The sequence below is a fragment of the Pleuronectes platessa genome, chromosome 15 (assembly GCF_947347685.1).
Source record: "Pleuronectes platessa chromosome 15, fPlePla1.1, whole genome shotgun sequence".
In the NCBI taxonomy this organism is placed as follows: Eukaryota; Metazoa; Chordata; class Actinopteri; order Pleuronectiformes; family Pleuronectidae; genus Pleuronectes; species Pleuronectes platessa.
In genome coordinates, this window is record NC_070640.1 from 10,353,047 (window position 1) to 10,380,309 (window position 27,263).

Sequence of the window (27,263 nt, forward strand, 5' to 3'; positions counted from 1 at the left end):
TCTGGGGGGTTTATACCTTGGAATGACCTGATATTCTGCCCAAAACCAAATTAATGACTCATAAAAAAAACATTCAGCGGCTCAACAGTTTTCCAATGTTCCTGACAACAGATAAACTCAATCAGTTTGTTGGTAGTGGAACATTTTGTGAGTGCAGGATGTTGAGGAGCATTAAGTTTGTCCAGTCTGGGCCTTCGACAAGAAACATGGCGGCCTCCATAGAGAAGACCCCCTCTGATGTGAATAATAAGTATTTAAATAAGAACGGGCCCGTTCTAGGGTAAATAAAACAGCAATTTGTATAATATAGATGGAAGTACACTTGTCAAAACATCAGTAGGATTATTAGGGGCACGGACAGGCACTGACAGACAGTGAGGCCCACTGTGCATTGTCCTATCACCACCAAACTTCTGTCTCATGATCAGAGTCCAAGCCTGAGCAGCTCTATGTGTCACTATTTCCTCCGGGTCATAGCGCCACCAACTAATTAGTGGGAAAATGAAGAGCTCCTACTTGAACAGATCAATTAGTCTGTAAGTAATAATACAGATTGCGCCACCTACTGGCAACATGAAATAAGCTTTGTTTTACAACTATCATTCAATTTACATAAAGTTTTCATAGTGTTATATGCAATTGATAGTGTTTACCGTAGTGAGCAGTTAGCAGGCAAGATCAACATGGAGTCTCTGCGGTGCGCAAAACGAGTGCAAAGCTTCAAAATGCATGTGCTCGGGCCCATTCAGTGCTGCTTTTCAGTCCTAGAAATTATCGTTTATTTTGGGTTTACTTTCGGAGTTTGTTTAATTAAATTATTGAGTATATTTCTACTTCACTGTCTTAGTACTTTTACTTGTAATGGAATATTACCTTACTGTCTAGGTACTTTTACCTCAGTGAATGATCGGAATTCTTCTTCAACCATTGGTTAAGTTTACTTTGTTGCTTATACTTTAGTACTTGTTTAACAGGTACTTGTAACAGAGTATTTATACTGTGCAGTACAAGTACTTTCGTTTCGTCTTCGTCATCCAGTCCAACAGGGGTCGCTGCGGGCTCGGAGTCTCTGGTTTCCTGCCGCTGGCTGTCTTTGTTCGCTCAGGGACTCCGAGTCCACAGTAAGGAGTAGTGATTGCGAGATGAAGCTTCATGAAGCTTTTCATCCAATTGGTTCGCTCATGGGCCGAAGCTTCATGATGCTTAATTTGCTCAACTGCGCCATCAAGTGGACATTAAATGTAAATGTAATTATAATGAAACCACGGCTTTGGTGTGTGAAGCTTTGAATTGAATAAATTATTTAATGATCTTTGTGATGCCAATACATGTAACATGTACAATAGGGATAATAGTTTATTTATTTTTATTAAAAAATAACAGTTCTCAACAGTGCTGGGTTTCAGGCGGTTTCCTTTTTTAGAAATAATTTTGCCTGCTTTAAAAACGATCCTTTCACAGGGCACAGATGAAGCTGTAGAATATATTGCAAGCAAACGCACAATAAAGTCCCAAGACAAGTAGTGTGAGGGGGAATCCATTGCGTTTCGCGGCCCCTTATATCTTGAATCGCACACCAAACCCGCGAACCATTTCCTGAATCAGTGACGTACTCGGCCGGCTCGCGAGGCTTCGAACGTCATCACATACGTCATCAACACAAGCCTCGATACACTCTTCACAAAAATCTTCCTCGATTATTCGACACACGCTTCGAAGCCTCGACACGGGAGGACACATCACTAGTAAGGAGGAAGATGTCCGCCGTGCAGCTGCTGCGGGTGTCGGTACATGAGCGGATCAGCGCTGCCGCTGAAGACTTTCTGCTGCAGGTGGAGAAACGAGGAGGAAAGGCTCAAGTCCCGGCGCTGAGAGCGATGCTCACCGAGCGGCTCATGGCGGCCGGGAAGGAGATACTCGCGGGGCTTGAGGAAACCGTGGCGCAGTATGAGGACCTAGTGGAGCGGTCCGAGCGGGAGATCTGCCGCCAGAGGAGGCTGCTCGATACCGTGATGCAGCCCGTAGTCCAGCTGCACAGAGCAGGTCAGTCCCTAATAGAACTCTCACAGGCTAACGTTAGCTAGCATCATCAGCGGCGTTCACACGTCACTTCCTGTCTCTGTCTGCTGCACCCGGCTGATTCACCTCTCACCTGAATAATGAGGAGGATTTGCTGTTGTGAACGAGTCTGTGCAGACAACCCGCTGCTTTGTTGCTCATGTCTGAAACAGGAACTCTGGACACATTTCTCTGGGTTTTACCCACAGGTCTTGTCTGAAAGCAGCTTAACAAATTAACTAACTTCCCCTCGCCCTGTTCTCTTCTGTTAGTGACCCTAATAGGTTTATTTGGCCTCAAAATTAAACCCTTTGTTTTCTGCTGCTTCCTTTACGAGCTGCGTCGTAACACCAACTGTAAACAACCTCAACATCTGTACTTCCCGAATGTGATCGTTCAAAAGGTTTTTAAAAATACTTCAGGAAACTCTGAAATGATAAACGTGTGTATTTGTGTTTCAGTGTGTCCTGCAGACATCCAGCAACTGATGGTGAATAAAGAAGAGGTTCCCCCTGAGCAGCAGCAGTGGAGCCCCCTTGTGGACCAGGAGGAACCGTGGACCAATCAGGATGGACAAAAGCTTCAAGGACTGGAGGAGGCTGATATATTGTTCGAATTGCCTCCTGTCGCTGTGAAGCGTGAAGAAGATGAAGAGAAACCTAAATCGTCAAAGCTTCATCCGAGTGAGACGAAGGAGAACAGAGCGGACTGTGGAGGACCAGAACCAGCCAGGAAGTCAGGTCCTGATGGACGTTTACAACCAGGTCCTGATGACAAGACTGAAGACAGTGAGGATGATTGGATGGAGACCAGGGAAACTCAGACTGGTTTAAATACAAGAAATAACAAACAGCCTCCAAGTGATATGGGATGTAAGACAGAAAAAAAAACGTTAAGTTGCTCTGATTGTAGTAAAAGATTTAACCACATGAGCGATCTAAACAGACATACGAGGCGTCACACAGGAGAGAAACCATTTAGTTGCTCTTTCTGTGGTCAAAGATTTACCCAAAGGAGCAGTCTAAATACACATACGAAGAGTCATACAGGAGAGAAACCCTTTAGTTGCTCTGAGTGTGACAACAGATTTACCCAAATGAGCAGTCTAAATACACATATGAGGAGTCATACAGGAGAGAAACCCTTTAGTTGCTCTGAGTGTGGTAACAGATTTACCCAAAGGAGCAGTCTAAATTCACATATGAAGAGACATTCAGGAGAGAAACAGTTTAGTTGCTCTGAGTGTGGTAACAGATTTACCCAAAGGGGCCATCTAAATACACATATGAAGAGTCATACAGGAGAGAAACCGTTTAGTTGCTCTGAGTGTGGTAAAAGATTTACCCAAAGGAGCAATCTAAATAAACACATGATGAGTCATACAGGAGAGAAACCATTTAGTTGCTCTAAGTGTGCTAAAAGATTTACCCAAAGGGGTCATCTTAATATACATATGAGGAGTCATACAGGAGAGAAACCGTTTAGTTGCTCTGAGTGTGGTAAAAGATTTAGCCACAGGAGCAGTCTAAATATACACATGAGGAGTCATATAGGAGAGAAACAGTTTAGTTGATCTGAGTGTGGTAAAAGATTTAAGATTCAGTCATATTGTATGAGACGTGAGGATTCATACAGGAGAGAAGTGATTCAGTTGCAACCTTTGCAACCAAGTATTTATTGGGATTTATCAGCAGATATTCATATTATACATATTCATAGTTCACTGTTTTAAGTAGAATATTAACACTTTTTATGTCCCTAGAAAATATAACTCATTGAATAACATGAAAGATTTGTGTTTATATATCTTGTTTCTAATGATTTCTACATAATTTATCTATTTTTCATAAAGTCCTTCATGTCATTTTAAGGTTAGAGTGTGTTCTTCCTTGCACAGTATGAATGTGTGTTCTTAACTAGTTCATATAGTTAGATATGTTTGTTTTAACACAATGGTCTTTTGGTTTGTGAGATTCAATGACAGTATGTGTTCTCCTTTATGTATTAAATGTGTTTCCAATAAGAAAAGCCTAATAAAAAAGATAATGCCGTCGTCGCCCTCGTCCTCTTTGTTTCTGTATGAACGGAGGCTGCACTGGCTACAGTTGAATTGTCTCATCACGCGACAAATTCATCAGCTTCTAACAATCAGACATGTTTGTTACGTTTAACGTGAAGTCGGAACTAGGCCATTTCAGGTCAGGATATCTTACATACGAGTCATCTGGAATGCAGCATTTCACTCACACAGGCGGACAGTGAAGCAGCGATGACGGAGGAGCCCTCGTTTACATGAATGTGCAAAGCGCATGCCACTTTTCAAAATGCTTGTGCTCGAGCCCTTTCAGTGCTGCTTTGCAGTCCTAGAAATTGTAAAAATTGTAATTTTGATGTTTAATTGTTTGTTTTCATCTCAATTTGAAGTTGATCTGATGTAAGCCCTGGTACAGGTCGCTCAATGTAAAAATGTGGAATATGGCCACTAAATGCAAACAGTTTTTCATAATGCCCCTTGAGACTTTTTTGTTTGTCTGGTCATGATAGATCAGTGTGAAAAATGTGAATGCGTTCCAAGGGTCTCAATTAGATTTTTTTGTTCAAAAAAGTTTGAAATAAGTATTTACTTGGTGCCATCTAGTTATTGTTATTATTCAGGCAAATTAATTGGCTTCTTGAGGTCTTTAACAAGCTCAAATGCTTACAAATTACTACTAATAACATACTAGTTTAACCAACAAAGAAAATTTAAACAAAAATTATTCAGCCTTTGAAAAAGTGACTTTAGATGAAGCATTCAGCCTTTATTGATGCAGTTGAATGTGTTTGTTTGTGACTCGTGCAGAAAGCCTTCAGGACGGGAACCAGCACCCGACTGGATGACCGAGTGTTTGCCATGTGTCAACTGAAGTACCAGCCACTGGTCTACGCCATGCTGATGATCCATCCATCTCTGTACCGCATCGACGACCTGAACGATGAGGTGAGAGGAATATTTTCAAAAAAATCACGCTTTCTTTTATATAACACCTGTTTTGATGAACAAATGTATTGTAAATGAAGCTGTAAAACAGTATGTAAATATACTTTGTAGCCAAAATATTATCCAGTGTGGCTTTGAATTAATTTAACAGCACAAGCTTCATTATTATGTCTTGTATTTTAAGCCCCCTGCAAGGAGGTGGGTAAGTGTTAAGAGTCAGAGCAAAAATGCTACAATACTCACGGTTTGTTTATGAGCATATATGATATATTCCATATTCTGCTCCTGCAGGTGATTTATCTGTGGATCGGACGGAACTGCCACCCCAACTTCCTCTCACAAGTCCTGGGAGTTCCCAGCTATGCTGCCGTGCCTGAAAACTTGGTAGGAAATCTCATGTTACAGCAGCCACGTGCAGTTTCCACTTGCTGTGATCTTTGCTCCTTCATACACTTTGCACTAAATGATTTTGCACTGAGGAAAAGTTGACTCCTGCTCTTCTCTCGTAGTATACGCTCCCAGAGCTGGACACTGCAGAGTCGCAGAGAACCAGGGCTTTCATTGGTTGGCTGAGGGATCAGAGGCCGTTCTTCCCCTCTGTGCATGTCATCAGGTTGGTAACACAAAATTAACATAGCAAAAGTGGCACAAAGTATGGGTACTTCCTTTGGGGTGTATGTAAAAAGCCAACAGCTGGTGGAAGATTTATCACCTTTCCCTCGAAGTTAGTTTTGACTCCCAGCCTCTGTGGCAGGTACATTTTCTGTTCCACTGAGTGAAATGAACGATGTATGGTCAATGTAACGAAAAAAAATCTGAAGACCAAGCAGCACAGAGGTTATAGATGAGGTTTCATGTGACAGAATTTGAAGTCAATGTAAAAGAAGCAAAACTAGATGCTCACAGAGAAAAATGAAAACCTGTATTCGCCTGTTCAGGTGGATCTGAGATCTAATGTGTCAATCAAAGCTGATCCAAAGAGCCTTTGTGGTTTCATTGTAAACAAGTCTTGAATCTGCAATCACTTTGAAATGTATCAATCAGTGTGTCTCTCTAATTACCCCCCCCTCCCCCCCCCTTTTATTCTTTGGTGTCCTCAGGGACGAGAGCCCGTTGAAAGCCAGCTTTATGCAGAACATGATCGAGGACCGAACAGAGTCGGCCCTGTCATACTACGAGTTCCTGCTTCACATCCAACAGCAAATCTCCAAATAATCTTCAGTGGGACTTTGGAGATGAAGGAACACTGAAGCAAGGATACCCATCAGTGGATGTGTGCACGTATATACACTCCTGATCAAAATCTTAAGACCAGTTAAAAAATTGCATGAATTTGCATTTTGCACTGTTGGATCTTAGGAAGGTTCTAACTAGAGCTTCAAAATGCAAAAAGAAGAAATGGGAACAAGAGCCCAAAAGTTGTGAGCAGGCAATTTATTGAAAACAACAATTTAACTGAAGTAGGCTGTTCATCAGCTGGTCAAAAGTTTAAGACCACAGCTAAAAAAAAAACTAAAAACCTCCTAAAGAGAAATTAAAGTGTCAAAAAGTGAGTCAGTAATGAGTAGCTCCACCATTATTGTTGATCACTTCAAAAATTCGTTTTGGCATGCTTGATGCAAGTGTTTCCTAAAGGCTAGTGTGAATGTTGCGCCAAGTGGTGAAGATGGCTTCACGAAGGGCATCCACTGTCTGGAACTGAAGTCCATTTTTGTAAACTTCCCTTGCCATCCATCCCCAAATGTTCTCAATTGGATTAAGATCAGGGGAACACGCAGGATGGTCCAAAAGAGTGATGTTATTCTCCTGGAAAAAAGTCTTGGTCAGACGGGCATTGTGAATTGGAGCGTTGTCCTGCTGAAAAACCCAGTCGTTACCACAGACGAGGGCCCTCAGTCATGAGGGATGCCCGCTGCAACATCTCCACATAGCCAGCTGCTGTTTGACGACCCTGCACAACCTGGAGCTCCATTGTTCCATTGAAGGAAAAAGCACCCCAGATCATGATGGGGCCCCCTCCACTGTGCCGCGTAGAAAACATCTCAGGTGGCATCTCCTTGTCATGCCAGTAACGTTGGAAGCCATCAGGACCATCAAGGTTAAATTTTTTCTCGTCAGAGAATATAACTTTCTTCCACCTTTGAATGTCCCATGTTTGGTGCTCCCTTGCAAAGTCTAAACGGGCAATTTTGTTGCGTTGAAGAAGACGTGGCCTTGAAGACGTTTCTTGTTTTTGAACCCCTTCCTTCGCAGATGCCGTCTGATGGTTACTGGGCTGCAGTCAGCACCAGTAATGGCCTTAATTTGGGACGAGGATCATCCTGTGTCTTGACGGACAGCCATTCGGATCCTCCGGCTCAGCGCCGGTGAGATTTTTTTGGGTGTACCACTTGATTTTTTTGTTCCATAACCCTGGGGATCTTTTAAGAAATGCAAAATGACTGTCTTACTGCGTCCAACCTCAGCAGCGATGGCACGTTGTGAGAGGCCTTGTTTATGCAGTTAAACAATCCTACCACGTTCAAAGACGGTGAGCTTTTTTGCCTTTGCCATCAAGAGATCTTCACAGTGTGATTACTTGACAGGAAATGACATAGAATCGAAATTTTTGCACAGATTTTGGCTTTTAAAGGCTGTGGTCTTAAACTTTTGATCAGCTGATGAACAGCCTACTTCAGTTAAATTGTTGTTTTCAATAAATTGCCTGCTCACAACTTTTGGGCTCTTGTTCCCATTTCTTCTTTTTGCATTTTGAAGCTCTACTTAGAACCTTCCTAAGATCCAACAGTGCAAAATGCAAATTCATGCAATTTTTTAACTGGTCTTAAGATTTTGATCAGGAGTGTATGTATGTAGTGTGTGTGTGGGTGTGCGTGTGTGTGGCTGACTCCAGGATGCCTCTTGCTCCATTTCCAGCTGTGGTCCACCATCTCTCTGAGGGAAAAACCTTCTGTGCTGAACTGAAGTGAATCGTCACTCAAATCAAACAATCTGACGAACAATGCAAAGACAGTGGGACAAAGAAACATGTTTGATGCTTTTTTGGCACTTTTTACCCAGCTGAAGAGATGCAGCGGAAGAAAAATAAGCAAGAAATCCATGCCGATGATACTTATGTTTGTTTGTCAGTGATCGAGAGGATCAGTGTTTATTCTCATAGAACAATGCTGTCTGACTAAGGCAGCCCTTGGGTAGTTGCAGTAACGGGATGGTGTCATGTGTTTTTGTTCCAAAAGCACACTCGTCTTTACCAAAACAAATCAGCGGTTATGTATGTTCGTATGCGTGTCTGCTTCAGGTTTCTTAGGAGGGATTGTATGTCTGCGCTTGAAGACTGTTATTGGGTGTCACCTGGAGTATTTGCATATAGAAAACCTGAGCTCTAACAACACTCTAACAACACTTATAATGACTTCTCAGTCATTATAAGTGTGTCGAACAAACGTGTAGACGCTGTCGGTAACATGCTGAACTGTTTCGAGCCGGATGGAGCTCTCTGTCACTGCTGCCTTGAATGTGTGGACTCAGCAGTGAAAAGCAGTTTTCATTGGTCTGATCTGGCATCTTCTCCCTCCCTGTACAGGCAGAACACCTCTGATGACATCTTTGTTCTTTTGTTTAGTTCTTTTTTTCTGATTGTTTAATTTATGAGACTCCCTAACTGATTAAATTCTATAATTGCCTTGTATTGGAACTCAGTTTTATTATGGAACCTCTGTTTAAATACAGACTCTACATATGGAATATTTTTAATATAATAGGATATGGGAAATTCTTTAACACAGACATAACAAAGCCATTGTTTTAACCATGCTTATTGATACTTGTATATGAAGAGACTGCATTATATAAAAGTGACAAAATGCTGATGATTTTAGTATAAATATCATGGTGAAATGACGCTAAGAAAATAAAATGTTTGGCACTTTTTAAATGTAGTTTGTGTGTTGGTGGCTGAACAGTGTTTATTCAGTGGAAATGAAGACGAAAAACCACAATATGGACCAATATTGTCAATATTTCTCTAGACTGCGGTTGAAGTGAAGGTTTTTGATTTGGTCTGATTTCATATACGGTTTGTAATCTATGTATTATATAAGCAGAAATGTATTTAGGAGCAAAGAGATATGTTTTGGTCTTCATGCACAAATTGTCTTTCATAAAAAAACTGATCAAAATAAAACTATAGCCTGTGTTTGTACAGAGTAAATCACAGACGTGTGGGACTTGAGTCACATGCATTTGACTGGACTGTGCTTAATATTGGACAAAATAAACGTAGATGATAAAGTTTTAACTTGAATTGGATTTATACACCGATAACGTATGACCATGTGTTCACAAGGCGGATAATTGGGTGTAAAATCGGGGGGGTTTATGCCTTGGAATGACCTGATCTTCTGCCCAAAACCAAATTAATGACTCATTAAAAAAACATTCAGCGGCTCAACAGTTTTCCCATTTTCCTGACAACAGATAAACTCAATCAGTTTGTTGGTAGTGGAACATTTTGTGAGAGCAGGATATTGAGAATTTGACAGTGCAGACCTACAGACCGATAGCAAACCTCAGATAACAGATTTTTCTAAAACATTTAAAGAAACTGACTTCTTGTGTAAAAGTCTTAAAGTTGGACAGGCACTGACAGACAGTGAGGCCCTATTGAAATTGTAAGAATTATATTATTAGGGCCCAAGCACCGAAGAGGAGGAGGAAGTGAAATGAATTGACTTTTTGAGGGCTCTTATATGCTTAAATTCTTACCAAAATTGGCTGAAAATTAGAAAGTGATGAAAATGTACGTATTCTGGAGTAGTTTTCAATGGGCGTGGCAAAATGTCTCCACGGTGCCCCCCGAGACCCCCTTACGCGTTCCCATTGAACGATCTTAAAAAAAATCATGACCAAACAAACAGAAAAGTCTAGGGGTGCAATTAGAAAAACAAAACAGGAATGCAAAACACTTTTTGCATATAGTGGCCATTTTGGCCACATTCCACATTTTACTTTGAGGTACTTGTCCCAGGGCTTACATCAGATCAACTTCAAATGGAGATGAGTGTCATCACAACAAGATGGAGATACAAACTAACTCAAAGGTCGATTTTTCTTTCTCTCTCAGAATTGGGACATTTCCTCAAAGCGTGTAAACATTGAGGTACGGCGAAGGTTCATCTTTCCCTAAAGGAAACAATGTTGTCATGACTCCACTGTGCATTGTCCTATCACCACCAAACTTCTGTCTCATGATCAGAGTCCAAGCCTGAGCAGCTCTATGTGTCACTATTTCCTCCGGGTCATAGCGCCACCAACTAATTAGTGGGAAAATGAAGAGCTCCTACTTGAACAGATCTATTAGTCTGTAAGTAATAATACAGATTGCGCCACCTACTGGCAACAGGAAATAAGCTTTGTTTTACAACTATCATTCAATTTACATAAAGTTTTCATAGTGTTATATGCAATTGATAGTGTTTACCGTAGTGAGCAGTTAGCAGGCAAGATCAACATGGAGTCTCCGCAGTGCGTAAAATGCGTGCAATGCTTCAAAATGCATGTGCTCGGGCCCATTACTTGTAATGGAATATTACTTTACTGTCTTGGTACTTTTACCTCAGTGAATGATCCGAATTCTTCTTCCACCATTGGTTAAGTTTACTTCGTTGCTTATACTTTAGTACTTGTTTCACAAGTACTTGTAACAGAGTATTTCTACTGTGCAGTATAAAGGCCAATGTATGCTTCTCCGTTTTGACGGACACCGACAGATAGGACCGCCTTCTCCAACGTGGAACGCCCTCTCCGGGCCTCTCCGCGGCTCCTCGGAGAGCTTTTCGTGCAGCTCTAATTTTTCTAACTACACGTCGAAATGGCGGAGAGCCCACGGATAGCCCTTGGCTGTGATTGGTCCGCTAACGCCAGCATTTCGGGACATCAAATCTCCTGTTCCATTCCCTACATCACAATAAACCAAAATCACAACTACGACTCTATGATTAATGTGACATTTCGAGGTGTAGAAAAATGAGAGCTGCAGGAAAAGCTCTCCGGAGAGGCCCGGTGGGCGTTCCACGTTGGAGAGGGCGGTCCTATCTGTCCGTGTCCGTCAAAACGGAGAAGCATACATTGGCCTTAAGTAATTTCCTTTTCGTCTTCGTCATCCAGTCCAACAGGGGTCGCTGCGGGCTCGGAGTTCGGAGTCTCTGGTTTCCTGCCGCTTGCTGTCTTTGTTCGCTCAGAGACTCAGAGTCCACAGAAAGGAGGGAGATGTCTGCCGTGCAGCTGCTGCGGGTGTCGGTACATGAGCGGATCATTGCTGCCGCTGAAGACTTTCTGCTGCAGGTGGAGAAACGAGGAGCAAAGGCTCAAGTCCCGGCGCTGAGAGCGATGCTCACCGAGCGGCTCACGGCTGCAGTGGAGGAGATCCTCGCGGTGCTTGAGGAAACCGTGGCAGAGTACGAGGACCGAGTGGAGCGGTCCGAACTGGAGAACTGCCGCCAGAGGAGGCTGCTCGATACCGTGATGCAGCCCTTAGTCCAGCTGCACAGAGCAGGTCAGTCCCTAGAGCAGGGGTGGGCAAATTATTTTCCTAAGGGGCCACATGAGAAACATGGACAGTTGTGGAGGGCCGGTAGCCTAACGTTGTCATACTCATAATTCTAGTCAGAATATTAGTCTGATACTGCTCCATTGGGCTGTGATTATGTGGCGTGTTTCAACCGAATCGGGAAAAAAATTCCTCTTCGCTCAATTGGATAGACTTACAACCAATCAGAGCAACGTAGTATGTGACGTATGTTAAGCGACGCATAGTTGTTGTCAACATAACTAGCGAACTTACATCGCTACCTATGATACTATGTTAACAACATTTGATTCATGTCACGACATTGTGAGCTATTTACTAAGTCAGACAGTCTTTCTCTTACCATTTGTAAGTTAGATGAACTTCATCCACGACGATAACGCCGGTGTTCCAGTTTAACTGGCGGCCATATCAACTGGCGATTTGTTTACCTTTTTCCAGATGTTGAGGGTCGTTTGCAGAGCCGGTGGCAGATTCGTCCTTTTCACAAAGCGCTTGTGTGTGAAGTGCGCTCATCTACTGAAAGGTCTCGCTGAAATATAAATCCTACAAAAACCCTTCCCGAGTTATTGTGTCCATGTCAGGATCATGTCGAGACAGCAATATAAATAAAATGGTTAAAAAAAATATATATATATATATAAAAAAAACTTGAACGGGATTGCGGTTTTCTGATGAGCGTTTGCAGGGTTCCCACGGTACCTGGAAACCATGGAAAACATGAATTTTTTTTTTTCATTTTCCAGGTTTGGAAAAGTCATGGAAACTGAGCAAAAGTGAACACTTCCATGGAAATTGAAACAGTTATCCTGGAAGATTGTATTGGGTGATGTGTAAAATAGTAATAAAATGAAACTATTGAGCACAGAATTAAGATAGGTTTATAAAAAACCCTTTACATGTGAACAGCTCTTACTGTAGATAGAAATGGATGATCCCATGTTGTAGAACATGCTCTTGGCATCCTATCTGGTGTATTGGATGTTGGAATTTGATGAGGCAACCTGGTGATATGGACTTTAAAAGTATAGATTCGGATTGGTGGACTTCGGGAATAATAACCGAGAAACATAACTCGCAATCTCAATAGAAGGGTCAAATACATGCATTTCCCAGCCAACACAGGAGCCTTGACATCTACAGTGAAACGTCTTATGCAAGTTTATCCTCAAATGTAAGAAGCTGTGTTTCAACTGTGTGATAAACCTGGGTTTATCAACGTTAGTTAGTAACCTGTGCAATCTTGCTAGCTAGCAAGCTGCAACTTGCTAGCTTCAGCTTACACTAGAATTGTTGACGTAATTTTTACCTTGCTTTTAAAATACTAGAACTATGTTCGATCCCCATATGTATTTCACTCACTGACTTTTCCTAAAACCGTGTTATTCACCACATTTAGGGGAGTTTGTTTTGAATTTGGATTCATTAATGATGGTTAGCAAGAACATGCAGTGCAATCTTGCTAGCCAACATTCAGCTTGCTAACTAACTAGCTACTGTTGGCTAGCTTGCGTTGCTAGCTAACTACCAATACATTTTCACATTAGGCTGTGACATTACTTCTATGCTAGTTGACATGACCAGTCTAGTCTTGATACATTTTGTAACATTCATTCTTATATCTACTTTTAGCTATTTTGTGATTTTTCGTTTTTTCTTTAAAAAAATGATACTACTAAATAAGAACATTTGGGGTGAGACATTTTTTAGGTTGCTGTACTGAGGAACCACAGGGGAACCAGCCTTATGTTTTTCCTTTTAGGTTCATTAGTTTAAATTACAAAAGCTTTTACAGAGTAAGAGTAGGCATATTACCTCTTCTACGTAAGACTCATAATCTCAAATGTGTGATGCATTACAGGAGTGAGTGACAATGACACACTGTAGATTCAGGATGAGGAAGAGAAGAGGGGAGAAGATGAAAGAGGAGGATACAAGAGTAGAGGATGACAGAGGAAAAGGGAGAAGAGTGGAGAGGAGTTGAGAAGAGTAGGAAGAGAAGACAGGAGCGGATACTAGAGGGGAGGTGTGGAGAGAAGAGGACAGGATAAGATAGGAGAGGAGTGGAAGAGAGAACAAATATCAATCCCAGTGCTCATGTGTCTCAAAGTTCCCGTTCAATAAATTGTTGTTCATCTACAGATTGTTGCATTATTTCATGCATTGATATATCAATAAGACATAATCTCTAAGCATTTACAATGTAGACTTGACTGGCACATCTTTTAAATCAAGTTAGTAGTCAGGTGTCCTAGGGGGTTGTGTTTGTGAGGGGGGGGGGGGGGGGGGGCGCGGAAAGCTTCAGGGGCCTATAGATCATTACTTAATATGGTACCTGGAAAATCAGGAGGTAGCATGGAATTTTTTTTCAAGGCAAGCGTGGGAACCCTGATAAGGCATAAACATGAGTCTTATTTTATTAAAATATCGCATCTTGTGTGATTCGTTCTTGATGGTGCCAGTACAACTTTATCAGCTGCTAAAGAAATGCAGGAAGAAACTGTGTTTTACATGTATCAGCATTCTTTAATTCAGGTGTAACTATACATTTAAAATTGTATTTGTATAGCCCACATTCAACACAATCACAAATTGTTTCATAGATCGTAACAAGATGCAACATCCGTTGTCCTCAACCCTCAACAAAACTACACAAAAATATGCATATAATCATATACATAAGATAAAACGTCTGATACAGATGAAGGGAGCATCAATGACAGATTCATTGTCATTAATGGTAGAATATGTGAGTAGACATATTGTATGAGAAGCAGTCTGGTTGTGATCATAGTGCACATTAGCTGCAACCATTATACACCAAAAATATTATTAATATTTTAAAAATATATAATAACCAAGATAAGAGTCACTAAATGCAGCTTTGACATTTCCCAGCCTTTCGGCCACAAAGACAGAGGCCAATGAACCTCCTCCAAAATGTCTTCTTCTTCTTCTTCTTCTTCTGAGGCAGCTCTTGGGAGCTGAGCTGTGAAGAGCTCGAGTCCTCCTCCTGCTCTCCTGTGCTCTGCCTGCGCTGCTGCTCTAATAATTCTCTAAGCTGCTGGATTTTTGAGCGCAAGGCAACATTTGACTTGGTCTCTGACCTCAGTTGAGCTTGAGCTTCTGAGAAGCTTTTCTGAAGTGACGCCCGCTCTATCTGAAGACTCAGCAGAGTCTTCCGCATCTCTGAGACCTGGATCATGAGAGTGACCATGTTGGCCTTGTAATCTGCCACCAACTCCTGGAGCAGCTGATTGGCTTTTTCCAGTTTCTGATGCTGATATAACTCTGGAGCGGCTATTTCACAGTTATCTGACCTGAAAGGGGAATCAGAGGAATGTGTCCTCTCATACTCGGCTTCATCCTGTCTTCTCATTTCAATCATTTTCTCCAGTTCCTCAGTGAGTTCCTCGGTACATGACCAGTCCCTGACCATCTGTGGGGGGTTCTCCTCCTCTGTTATCCTCTCACGCTCTCCAATGAGCTCCGGACTTGGATTTTCCCGATTCAGCTGCGTGATTTCTTCTGTTGCCTGCGAGGCCACGACATGTCGGTCAATCACCTTCATCGTCTCCAGCTCTTCAAGGAGCATCTGGTCTTCATTTTTCAGAAAACTATTCATTTGTTTGATGTCTTCTGCTTCCTTCACTGCCTCCCTGCACTGGTCCTGAGACAGTTTGGACCTCTCCTCCATACATGTCAGTTCTTTACTGGACTTCCCTGCTTCATGCTTGTGTGAGACTTCCTCCTGGCGGCTCTCCGGGCATTCTGTTGGCTCCAGCACCGGTTGCTCTTGGCTTGTAGCCGGCAGACAGACTGGGAAGCAGGCGTCTGAGGTGTCTCTTAGCTTGGACGCATTCCGCTTCAAAATGCATTCACCGTACATTATTAACATCTGTTTAATCTTCTCCAGCTCTTTTCTTAATTTCTCTTCATTCTCTTTCTCCCTCAGTTCATCGATGGTTTGCAGAAGACTTCTCAGCTGCTGGTTCTCACACTTGTCATCGTTCTTGTTTGTCATGATCATCTTTTTTTCCTCAGTGGACTGCACTGTTAAGATATGAGCTTCAGGTGATTGCTCTGAATATGTTTAACTGTTTCTACTTCTTTGCGGGTGGCGACACCACTCGGTAATAAGAACCACTTCAAGGTTCCTATTACCACCACCATTTCTATCACTCATCTGATACAAAGAAGAGGAATTTCTATGATTGTACAGATGCTTTGATGTCAGATTGTCTCTGATGTAATGGCGTCTTTGATGTATTTACTGTAGTGCAGAGGCGTGACGGAACAGGACACAAAGGAAGGCATTTGTCACAAAGGGAAATAAGAGATCCAGCAGGGGGCGGTAGTGCCCCTCGACGTTGGCTGTCACCTGCAAATAAACCAAACTAAGAATTAGATTAGATTAGATTCAATTTTATTACCATTGCACAGTACAAGTACATATACAGCGAAATGCGGTTTAGCATCTAACCAGCAGAGCAAAAAAAATGGCAGTTAAAGTGCAGAGATGGAATATGTAAATAAATATGTAGTACAGTTAGAAATATACATGGAATATACATGGAAATATAAATGGAATATGAACAGTATTAAGAGGTAAGGTATGATATAAGAATGATGAATACACTAAGAGCAGAATAAATATATAAAAATATGAATACACTATAGGTGGAATAATACAGTAGGAATAAGTTAAGTGCAAATGTACAAATGTTCAGTGGATGTGCAAACTCACCGTACATTATTAACATCTGTTAATAATAAGACAGTGGATGGACATTATGAGACATTCACTTTCAATAAACATCTGATTTGATTTTTGCACATGGTGGCCTGGAGGGAATTACCTGACATTTCACTTGGACTCATTGATGAGCTGATTAGAATTTGAAGTTGTTGTATCTTGGACGTACATCGTCCCAATCTTCTCCGAACTTTACATGTCTGACAAGAGTCCCGGCCTGACAACATCTACACAGACATCTGGTACTACAAACACAGTGCCCCCTGGTGGTGACAGGACATTTCAAATTAAACTTGAATGCACTTCTCCTGGTCTATTGACTACCTCAGTGGGACAGTCTACTCTTCTTCTCACCAGCTTGTCCATTGGCCGTTGACCCTTTCAGCCATCGTAAACCTAGGGGAAGCAGTTTGTGTTGATATAAGATGAAAACTTACTCAATGGCCAAAACTGCTGTTTCCTCTGGCATTTTAAGTTTTCTTTCCTTTAACAATATTATCCGGCACACAGTTTTAAAGTTGGACCTTAAGAGTTTTAACATCCGATGCCGACCAGCAGCGATTGAACTGTACTAGCAAATTCCCTCATTTGGTCTTGACATGCAGCCTTCGAAAGATGTTGATCTCCGAATTGAAACACAGCTGTGGAATAAAGATAGGAAAAAATAACATACCACATCCTCTGTGTTTCTCAGGACCCACACCCTTTCCAAATGTTGCTCCACCTTGAGCCTCTAGGGTTTTACTGCAGTCAGACGATGGGATTTCATCTCGGTGTAATAATCCTCTACAGTCGCACTCGCTGTCATCAGCTCGTGATGAACGTAAATCTCATCAACTAGCTCAGCTCTGAGGGAACAAACACAAACAACCACAGAGAAACACATCTTTATTTCCCAGCAGAAGGCTCTCCTGGTTTGTGAGAGGTCGGCACAGGCTTCCTCCAACACCTAGTTGACCGGTCTGGTAGACCTGATGCAGCTGCTCCCTCTCATCTTTATCAGAAGGTCCAGTTTGGTGCAACCGGCTCATCTGAGGTTGGGTCTTAGGCTGGGTTAGGGTTAGGGCAGACTGCAGTATTTCAGAACTCATAAATGGTGTTAAAACAGTGGTTCTGAAAATCCAGGTGTGATGAAAAAACAGCAGAAAAGTAAACAGGAAAAGAACAGTAGTCATTGAAGGAGAAAACACCACGTGATGACGTCAGTTTAGCATGCTCCTCGTCTTTCTCATGGTTTTTCCCTTCGCATCTTTCCTCAATGTTGTTAAGTGTTTTTTTAAACGGTATCTTTTCCTTTCATCCAACTGTTCAAAGCCCACCTGTCTCTTTAATACAGCCACAGATCTAATTAGTTTGTCAGTGTCCTCAAAATACTCATCTGCTTTATTAGCCCTGCCGAAGGTTTCATCGAGGAAACTGTTTATCTCCTCCAGCGTATAGAGAGAGGTACTCCTGGCTGGGGTCCCAACAGAAGATACACTCTCTATATCGGACTCATCCTCCATGTCCCCGCATGCAGCCTGACTGCCTGACTGACCCTGTCCCTCACTGGTGTTATCAATGCTTTCTGTGGCATCTGAGGGAACTGCCTCCTCAACGTGTTTTACTGTCTGTGACAATTCTGCAGCTGCAGACTGGGAGGATTTTTTTACCTCCTCAGTCACACGTGATTTCTTTGTCAGACCCTGCATCTCAGAAGTCTCACCTCCAGGCTGTGTATCTTCCCCCCCACTCACGGTATCCTCACCACTCAAAACTCTGCCGCGAGTGGACTGTGCCACTTCAGCGCGAGGAGCGTCCACCGATGTGGTGGGAACGGACTCCTCCGCCTCGGCGCTATGCGCAGCCGCCGTTTCGGCGCTGGGCGCTGCCGCGGCCCTTGAGCAGCTGAGTGCAGCCGCCGTATCGGCGCTAGGCGCTGCCGCCTCTTCGCGAGCGGCAGCGGACCCGCTTCCTCTGATCTCTGCTTATGCGGGCATGAGGAACGTATGTGCCCGACATCCCCGCATTCAAAGCACTTGATGCTCCCGGAGCTGGCGTACACCATGTAGTGGCCGTCCCCGTGCTTCACTCTGAAGGAGACCTCCAGAGTGTTGGTGGGGGACTCCAGGAACATAAATACCTGCCGCCTCAGGGACTGCACATGTTTCAATTTAATATCCTTACAGCCCAAACTTAACATCCTGAACCCGCTTGAAAACTTACCGAACCTGCTCAGCTCGGCTCTTAATAAATCATTAGAAATAAAAGGCGGAACTCCGGATACCGTGATCCGTGTTGCGGGGACCGACAGCGGGTTCACCTGCACGAAGCTGTCCCTAATCAACAGGCCACTCTCAATTAATTGGTGCACCTGGCGTTCCTCTTTCAAAAAAACCACCACCGCTCTGCTCATTCTTGAGGCGAAAAGTAAATTATCGTGTCCTACCGCTTCGCCCACAGCCAGCAGGACCTCCTCCACCCTAATGTCCTCTACCGGCGGGACTATCCGCACTCCCTGCCGGATAGACGGAGGAGGCGTCCCCGGGGACGCCATTCCTCCAGAGACGCCGACACAACCAGCGGTCTCTCGGTAGTAATCAAAAACAATATTAACGAGAAAGGAAAACCTACTTCTTCATAAAACGGAAGCGATGAGAAAACTATAAAAAAATACAGAAATACCCATAAACAGGCTAAACACAGTTTGAATCTCCGCGCCACTCACGCGTCCACCACCACCACTCACTCACACCGGAAACGGAAGGAGAGGAGAGGACAGGATAAGATAGGAGAGGAGTGGAAGAGAGAACAAATATCAATCCCAGTGCTCATGTGTCTCAAAGTTCCCGTTCAATAAATTGTTGTTCATCTACAGATTGTTGCATTATTTCATGCATTGATATATCAATAAGACATGATCTCTAAGCATTTACAATGTAGACTTGACTGGCACATCTTTTAAATCAAGTTAGTAGTCAGGTGTCCTAGGGGGTTGTGTTTGTGAGGGGAGGGGGGCGCGGAAAGGTTCAGGGGCCTATAGATCATTACTTAATATGGTACCTGGAAAATCAGGAGGTAGCATGGAATTTTTTTTCAAGGCAAGCGTGGGAACCCTGGTTTGGGTTGTTTTCATTCTCCGATGAATGAACCTGATTATCGACAACAACGAGAACATCTTTTAAAATCACGTCTGCTGACTTTAACCAGCAGCGACAGGAGGACACGTGAAGCTTCACACGTCCATTAGAAGTACGTTCACCAACTTTACTCATAAAAACACCGCTCGAGCTTCCGGCTTGTTGATGTGAGGGATGTTTTCATGTGCCTGTTGTTTGGTGTGTGCGCATTGTAATGATCACCAGTGTCAAACAAAAGCACTTTGCGTGGAGCTGGTCATGCGTGTGTATTCTTCATAACTCCCTGTGTCTCCTATGAAAAGGAGCATCAGATTTGTAAAGCCTGGTATTAAGTTTACAGCGTTTATTCTGTGTTCGGACTATCACCAGATGACATGGGCGTTACCTCAAAGCACATCTGGTGTTATACACCTGACAAAGCAAAGAACGAGACATTTATCTGACGCGCGACAGAGTTTTCAGCGGCTCGGTGGCGTAATGAGATCGTCATCAGGCCAGAAGCTAATAGTGCTTCGGCCCACTGTTGCGAATCCCGTTCAAGTTTTTTGTCTTTTTTTTTTTTTTTTTTAAACCATTTTATTTATATTGCTGTCTCGACGTGATGCTGACACGGACACAATAACTCGGGAATGTTTTTTGTAGGGTTTTTATTTCAGCGAGACCTTCAGTAGATCACCGCACTTCACACACAAGCGTTTTGTGAAAATGAAGAATCTGCCACTGGCTCTGCAAACGACCCTCAACATCTTGAAAAAGGTAAACAAATCTCCAGTTGATATGGCCGCCAGTTAAACTGGAACACCGGGTTCACACCGGACTCGGAAGCGACGCTGAAGCGCCGGGCAGCGCTAATAATATCGCCCGTTGATCCAGTAGCTAGTTGTCTTTATACAACATGTTCCGAGGATCATACAACTCGCTGTACTTCTCCACTTCAATTATTAATTTGATGTCATCCATGTTGGAGAACTTCTCCGCTGTTTGCTCCGTTAAATGTCGGGTGTCTAGGGTAAATAACGTATTCTCCACTCAAGGTGGAGAATACGTAGCCCCCCCCCCTCTCTCTCTCTTTTTTTTTATCTGTATGACTGCTTGTGTGGCTTTAGTGGATGGGCAGAGGGGGACATTTAATAATGTCATGGGTAAAATTGGTAAAATCAAAACTCCAGGACAACAGAAGGGGAATTCAAAGTATGGGATGCATATTTGATCATTTATATCATGTCAAATATGTCATCAATATCGTTTTAAAATCAATTTTCAGTGTGTTTCCTGGCACGATACGCTCACATCAAGCGCAAAAAGTAGACTCGCCGCCAAAACGATCGCAGCACGGCGCTAGGCAGCCTTGGCGCAGCGCTGCGCTTCAGCCTCTGGTGTGACCAGCACAAGGGTTTAACATGGGAGTGGATGGGAGCCAGCTGTTATTTAAGGCTTGGCTGCGTTTACGCGTTGCTTTCCTCTTTCCAGATGAATGAGCTGTCGATGTCTTCTAAAACAGACTCAATGGCAGCATCTACACATCTCAGCTCTCCAGCGGCAGGCATGTCTGTGGAAAACGAATTCAACCCAAGCGCTCTTTGATGACGTGGTTGATTACGTTACTGTTGATCATCTGTCCATCATCGTATGAAGCCCGCGCTGACAATTTGATTGGTACGAACAGCATCTGCTCGCTCATAGTTTCTCTCCAACGGAGAAATGCAAGACCGAACTTCCCGACCTCAAATATTGTGGGCGGGGCTTAGTTCGTCTGGCATCCAGGCTAGAGGGCCGGACCAATAAGCTGAACTCAATTCTACTCATATTAATTTGATAAGCTTCTACAGGTAAGAGTAAATGTTATGGTTAGGCAATGAAAAAGTGAGGCAGGCAAAGTAATAATGCCAACATTATATCACACTTTAATCAGTTGTGAACAAAATATGATTTTTCTTTGAATTATTTCAAAGATCAGCTTTAAATTAACATTATACAAAGTGCTATTACTATTTGCATATAGTCTAATCACCCCATTTGCTGGTTTTCTGTTTTTTTTTTTTTTGTTCAGTGAGAGAAATCTAGTCTGTTTTGGGCATGAACAAGTGCACTGAAGTCAGGTTGAATATCTGAGGTGGATATGCGAAGGACAGCTGACAGGTGTGTCCTGTCGACGCCCACATGAGAGAGGATCTGTATCTGGATTTGTTAAACCTCATCACAGAAAATGTTTGTTCACATATGTGAGTAGATCCAAAGAGAACCAACATCTTCTGAGCATGCCCCCTCATGTATGGAATTCTCCCCTTTGAGAGAAGAATAAAACTCCAGCAGAGATACTGACTAGGGATGGGCATAATTAATCGACGATTGATTAATTGATCCTTAAGAATTGTCGATAAATCATCAATAAATTTGCTAATTACACATTTGACCACGGGGGGCAGTGTTTGAAAAAAACGCCACAGGCCTACTCAGTTACCTGCGAGTTACCGTGTATTTCCATTTCCAAAGTAAACATAAAGAGGTCACGGCGAAGTGTAGCGTGGGACCATTTTGAGTTAAAAAATGACTTGGTTCACTGCCAACACTGCGAAACTATCCCAGAGGCTGGGGGAGACGAGGAGCCTGCGTTTTCTGACACAGACGAGGGGAGCGCAGACACTGGAGCCGCGGCCTCCCAGTCCCAGGTCTCTACTATGACACAACTCCTTGTGGAGCACTATACCACTCAACGTGATTCTGGCATCAAAGCAGAACTTCATAACTTTCTGAGGGAAGCTCCCCCAGCCCTGGATTGCACCCCTATAGACTGGTGGAAAGTGACTGGAATACGGTTCCCCAGGCTAGCCAAGTTAGCACGGAGCTACCTGTGTATCACGGCGGCGTCAGTCCCCTCAGAGGGTCAGTTGTGTTTAGTAGCACCGGCTTTTAGCTGTCGGCTCCGCTGCTTAAGATTACGGCAGCGCATATTTTGTTCATCTTGCAATATAGATCTCAATGAGGAAAGACGCTTTGTTTTTTTATTTTCACTGCATTTAATAAAGATTATAAATAGTGAATTTTTGAATATAAAAATGTTAATGATTAATCGAAAATTCGTCATTAATTCTCCCGATGATCGATGAAGACAATTTAATCAAATGCCCATCCCTAATACTGACTTAAAGTGCTCTGCCAGCAGTGTATCAGACTGCAGGTCAATGAGTTCGAGCTGACACACTGGGTTGGAGCTGAACATCACTGATGCATTATCCACACTGCACGTGAAGGGAGAAGAAATCATGTGCATTTCACTTTCAACTATTTTGAAGTCTTGAAATCTTCTTGAAAACTCACCATGCAGTGGCCCTAACATGGATGAGTACCTGCAGAGGTGATCAACTGATGGTGGGGCTTCTTTCAGTGTTGACATGTGGTTGAGAATGTTACCCTCCAACTGGCTTGAAAGAAACTGCAACTTTCTCATGAAAGCCTTCACCAGGCTGTACATTTCATCTGCAAATAGGCCCTTGCCTTGCAGTTTGGTATTTAGCTCATTCATTAATGCAGTGACATCAACAGCAAATGCAAGATCCGCCATCTAGTCTGCATCTGAGAACTCTTGGATGTCCTTGCCTTTTTTCCCCCAAAACTCTCGAATCTCTGGTCTCAGGTCCCATACTCTTTTAAGCACTTTGCCCGGACTGATCCATTTGACAGCTGTGAGGTATCCTATGTCACCATGTTCAGTCTCATGCTCATCCAAAAGTGCAACAAACTGTCTGTGATTCAATGCTCGTGCCCTGTTAACTAATTTAGTAACAACATCAGTAACATGATACATTTTTAGCACAGACTCACACAACACTTCCTGATGTATAATACAATGCAAAAATAGCTATTTAATTTCGGGATTAATTTCCCTCACTTTATCTTGCATCCGCTTCAAAAGTCAGATTTGGACATCCATCGGTTGTAACACCTGCCAGTTTGTCCCATTTGAGTCCCAGCTTGTCCAAGCATGCAGTTACCTCCGTGAACAAATCACTCCCAGTCGTCGTCCCTTTTATTGACCGCATTGCTGCCAGCTCCTCCGTAATCGCAAAGTCTTTTGTAAACCCACATATAAAGATGAGTAACTGGGCTGTGTCGCGGACATCACAGCGCTCATCCAGAGCCAATGAAAAAAAGTCTAAATCAACTACTTGCTTTTGCAGCTGAAGATTGTGATGTCCTTGATCCTTCTCGTTACGGTTCGTCTGGAGAGGGACACATTCTCAAATGCCTCTTTCTTCTCAGGGCATATTAGTGCGGCAGAGTCCACCAAACACTCCTTGATAAAATCCCCATCAGAGAATGGCTTACCCCTTTTTGCGATTTTGTGGGATGTCACAAAGCTGGTCTTGACAGCTCCATCCCTGGATGTGGAAAGCTTGGTAAAAAACCTTGTTGCTTCTGCAGCTTAGCTAACAAAGCTTATGTACAAGCACGTTCTCCATCTGTCAAGTTTCTGTAAGTCTCTCCGTGCTTTGTCTCGTAATGGCGATTCAAATTGTAATCCTTAAAAACCGGCAATCTATTCTCAGCAAACTAAGCACACGGCTTTCCCTTTGACTTCAGTTAAAACATACTTAGCAGTCCATGTCTCGTTAAAAACTCTGCTTTGTGTATCGATCTTACTCTTCTTAACATGGGCTGACATTTTTGCGGACTAATAGCTAACTCACATCTCTCCTTAACTCCGTTCGCCAACACATCGTCAGCTCGCGGGCATTCAGGATGTACGTCAGGTAAAAAGGTTGAAAAAAGGCACCTTCAAAATAAAAGAAATGTAGTTGTAATATGGGCATGATGTTCACTTATTACGTCTGATTCCTAATATTCCGTTGACCTCACGCGGGCCGGTCACGGACAGCCAAAGGGCCGGATGCGGCCCGGGGGCCTTACAATGCCCAGGTCTGCCCTAGAGGAACTCTCACAGGCTAACGTTAGCTAGCATCAGCTCAAGCAGCGGAGTTAATACGCCACGTACTGTCTCTGTCTGCTGCACCCGGCTGCTCCATCTCTCACCTGAATAATGAGGAGGATTTGATGCTGTTGTGAACAAGTCTGTGCAGAAAGCCTGCTGCTGTGTTGCTCATGTCTGAAACAGGAAGTCTGGAGACATTTCTCTGAGTTTTACCCACAGGTCTGAAAGCAGCTTAACCAATTAACTAACTTCCCCTCGGCCTGTTTTCCTCTGTTAGTGATCTAATTGGTGTGATGGAAATTCATCTTGAGATTTGAAATAATGAAATTCTCAGACTGGAGTTGCTTTTGAGTCTTTATAATAGTACGCTCTGCAGTGTTTATACAACAAGCACGGGTGCTCAGAATGAAAAACCAGGAGGCGTTTCACAAGACAATATGAAAAAAAGAAGACATGCCAGAACTAATACAAAGAGGTGCTTCATAAAACTTAATAAGAAAAAGATATGAAATCCTCCTCTGTGTCTATCTGCTGTGTCCGTCCGCATTAGCAAACTCTCTGTTTGCCAAGGCCACAGCAGTGAAACAACTGGTCTGTTGAATTTTCCCTTACATTGGTTTATTTGGCCTCAAAATGAAAAACTTTTATACTAGAAACCCTTTGTGTTATGCTGCTTCTTTTACGAGCTGCATCCTAACACCAACTGTAAACAACCGCAACATCTCTACTTCCTGAATGTGATCGTTCAAAAATCACAACAGTCGACATTAAACGACACAACACAAGTTTTTCAAAACACTTCAGGAAACTCTGAAATGATTAATGTGTGTATTTGTGTTTCAGTGTGTCCTGCAGACGTCCATCAGCTGATGGTGATTAAAGAAGAGGTTCCTCCTGAGCAGCAGCAGTGGAGCCCCCTTGTGGAACAGGAGATCCCAGAGCCCCCACACATTAAAGAGGAACAGGAGGAACCGTGGACCAATCAGGATGGACAGCAGCTTCAAGGACTGGAGGAGGCTGATATCAAGTTCACATTGACTCCTGTCGCTGTGATGAGTGAAGAATATGAAGAGAAACTTAAATCGTCAAAGCTTCATCCGAGTGAGACGAAGGAGGACTGTGGAGGACCAGAACCAGCCAGGAATTCAGGTCCTGATGGACATTTACAACCAGGTCCTGAGGACAAGACCGAAGACTCTTCTGAGACTGAAGAGAGTGAGGATGATTGGATGGAGACCAGGGAAACTCAGACTGGTTTAAATAAAAGAAATAACAAACAGCCTCCAAGAAATATGGGATGTAAGATAGACAAAAAAAAGTTTAGTTTTTCTGAGTGTGGTAAAAGATTTAACCATATAAGCGATATAAATATACATATGAGGAGTCATACAGGAGAAAAAACATTTAGTTGCTCTGAGTGTGGTAAAATATTTACCAAAAGGGGCAATCTAAATACACATATGATGAGTCATACAGGAGAGAAGCCATTTAGTTGCTCTGAGTGTGGTAAAAGATTTACCAAAAGGGGCAATCTAAATACACATATGAAGAGTCATACAGGAGAGAAAGCCTTTAGTTGCTCTGAGTGTGGTAAAAGATTTACTCAAAGGAGCAGTCTAAATACACATATGAAGAGTCATACAGGAGAGAAACCCTTTAGTTGCTCTGAGTGTGTTAAAAGATTTACTGAAAGGAGCGGTCTAAATAGACATATGAAGAGTCATACAGGAGAGAAACCCTTTAGTTGCTCTCAGTGTGGTAAAATAATTAAACATAGGGGCCATATAAATAGACATATGAGGAGTCACGCAGGAGAGAAACAGTTTAGATGATCTGAGTGTGGTAAAACATTTACCCAAAGGAGCAGTCTAAATACACATATGAGGAGTCATACAGGAGAGAAACTGTTAAGTTGATCTGAGTGTGGTAATAGATTTAAGACTCAGTCCTATTGTACGAGACGTGAGGATTCATACACTCACATACACATCATGTTAGGTAGAACGTTTGTTTAGTAATTTGTGTTTTTATATACTATTATGTCATAATAAATGTTTTCTTTCACAAATTTTTTGTCATTAATGTTGCATAAGTGAATTTTGCCAACCGCTGCACTGTTAAGAACTCCATAACCTTCACTGTTCATTATATAATCTTTAATAGTAAAATATTGAGATTTCTAATTGGACTAGATCTAAATGAGACTGATCTTAATCAATAAATTGGCTATCTTTTCCCTTCTTTGAAGGGTGGTGCCCCGAGAGAACTTTAACCAACTAAAGTTATGATTTAATATTAATATTTTATTTTTTATTTTGATAACCAAATTTATTGAAGGCCTAAAGGCAAACCGTTCTATGGTATCACTTTTTAAGCACTATTGCACAACACCACCTCCAAAAAATTTTTTTTCTAAAGGCCATAATGACTATAATGTTATATTAAAAAGGTTATGTTGAAAAACGTGGGATGCACTAGGCCAGTGGTCCCCAACCCCCGGGACGTGGACCGGTACCAGGCCGTGGATCATTTGGTACCGGGCCACATAGAAAGAATAAACAACTTACATTATTTCCGTTTTATTTATTATCTGATTCTGAACGGTGTTTTATTTTGAAAAATGACCGGAACCTAACCGTTATGACTCATGCTTTACGCTTGTCTCGGTCACGTGAAATTTTCGCTAAACACAAAACCACATGGTATTTGTCCGACCTATTTGTTAACAAACCAGGTGAATCCAGCATGTCTCTGCAATAAGAAGATCAGCTGCTGGAGATCGCAAATGATGGCGGCCTTAAAAGTATGTTCGACCGGTGTTCTGGATTAAAGTT

At 42.6% G+C, this 27,263-nt stretch overlaps 1 protein-coding gene across 3 annotated transcripts; it reads left to right on the forward strand.

The window, feature by feature from the left end:
* The first annotated feature begins 1,644 nt into the window (after positions 1-1,644).
* LOC128457500 (gastrula zinc finger protein XlCGF57.1) lies at positions 1,645-26,497 on the forward strand. 3 transcript variants are annotated; one of them, XM_053442211.1, is made up of 2 exons: positions 1,645-2,043; positions 25,273-26,497. In XM_053442211.1, the coding sequence occupies exons 1-2, from the start codon at positions 1,758-1,760 to the stop codon at positions 26,259-26,261; spliced, it is 1,275 nt and encodes a 424-aa protein (XP_053298186.1). In that variant the 5' UTR covers positions 1,645-1,757; the 3' UTR covers positions 26,262-26,497. The 3 variants fall into 3 exon arrangements, with proteins under 3 accessions (XP_053298186.1, XP_053298184.1, XP_053298185.1); XM_053442209.1 differs by lacking the exon at positions 25,273-26,497 and adding an exon at positions 2,520-4,111 and having other exon boundaries at positions 1,663-2,043; XM_053442210.1 differs by lacking the exon at positions 1,645-2,043 and adding an exon at positions 11,283-11,591.
* Positions 26,498-27,263: the final 766 nt, after the last annotated feature.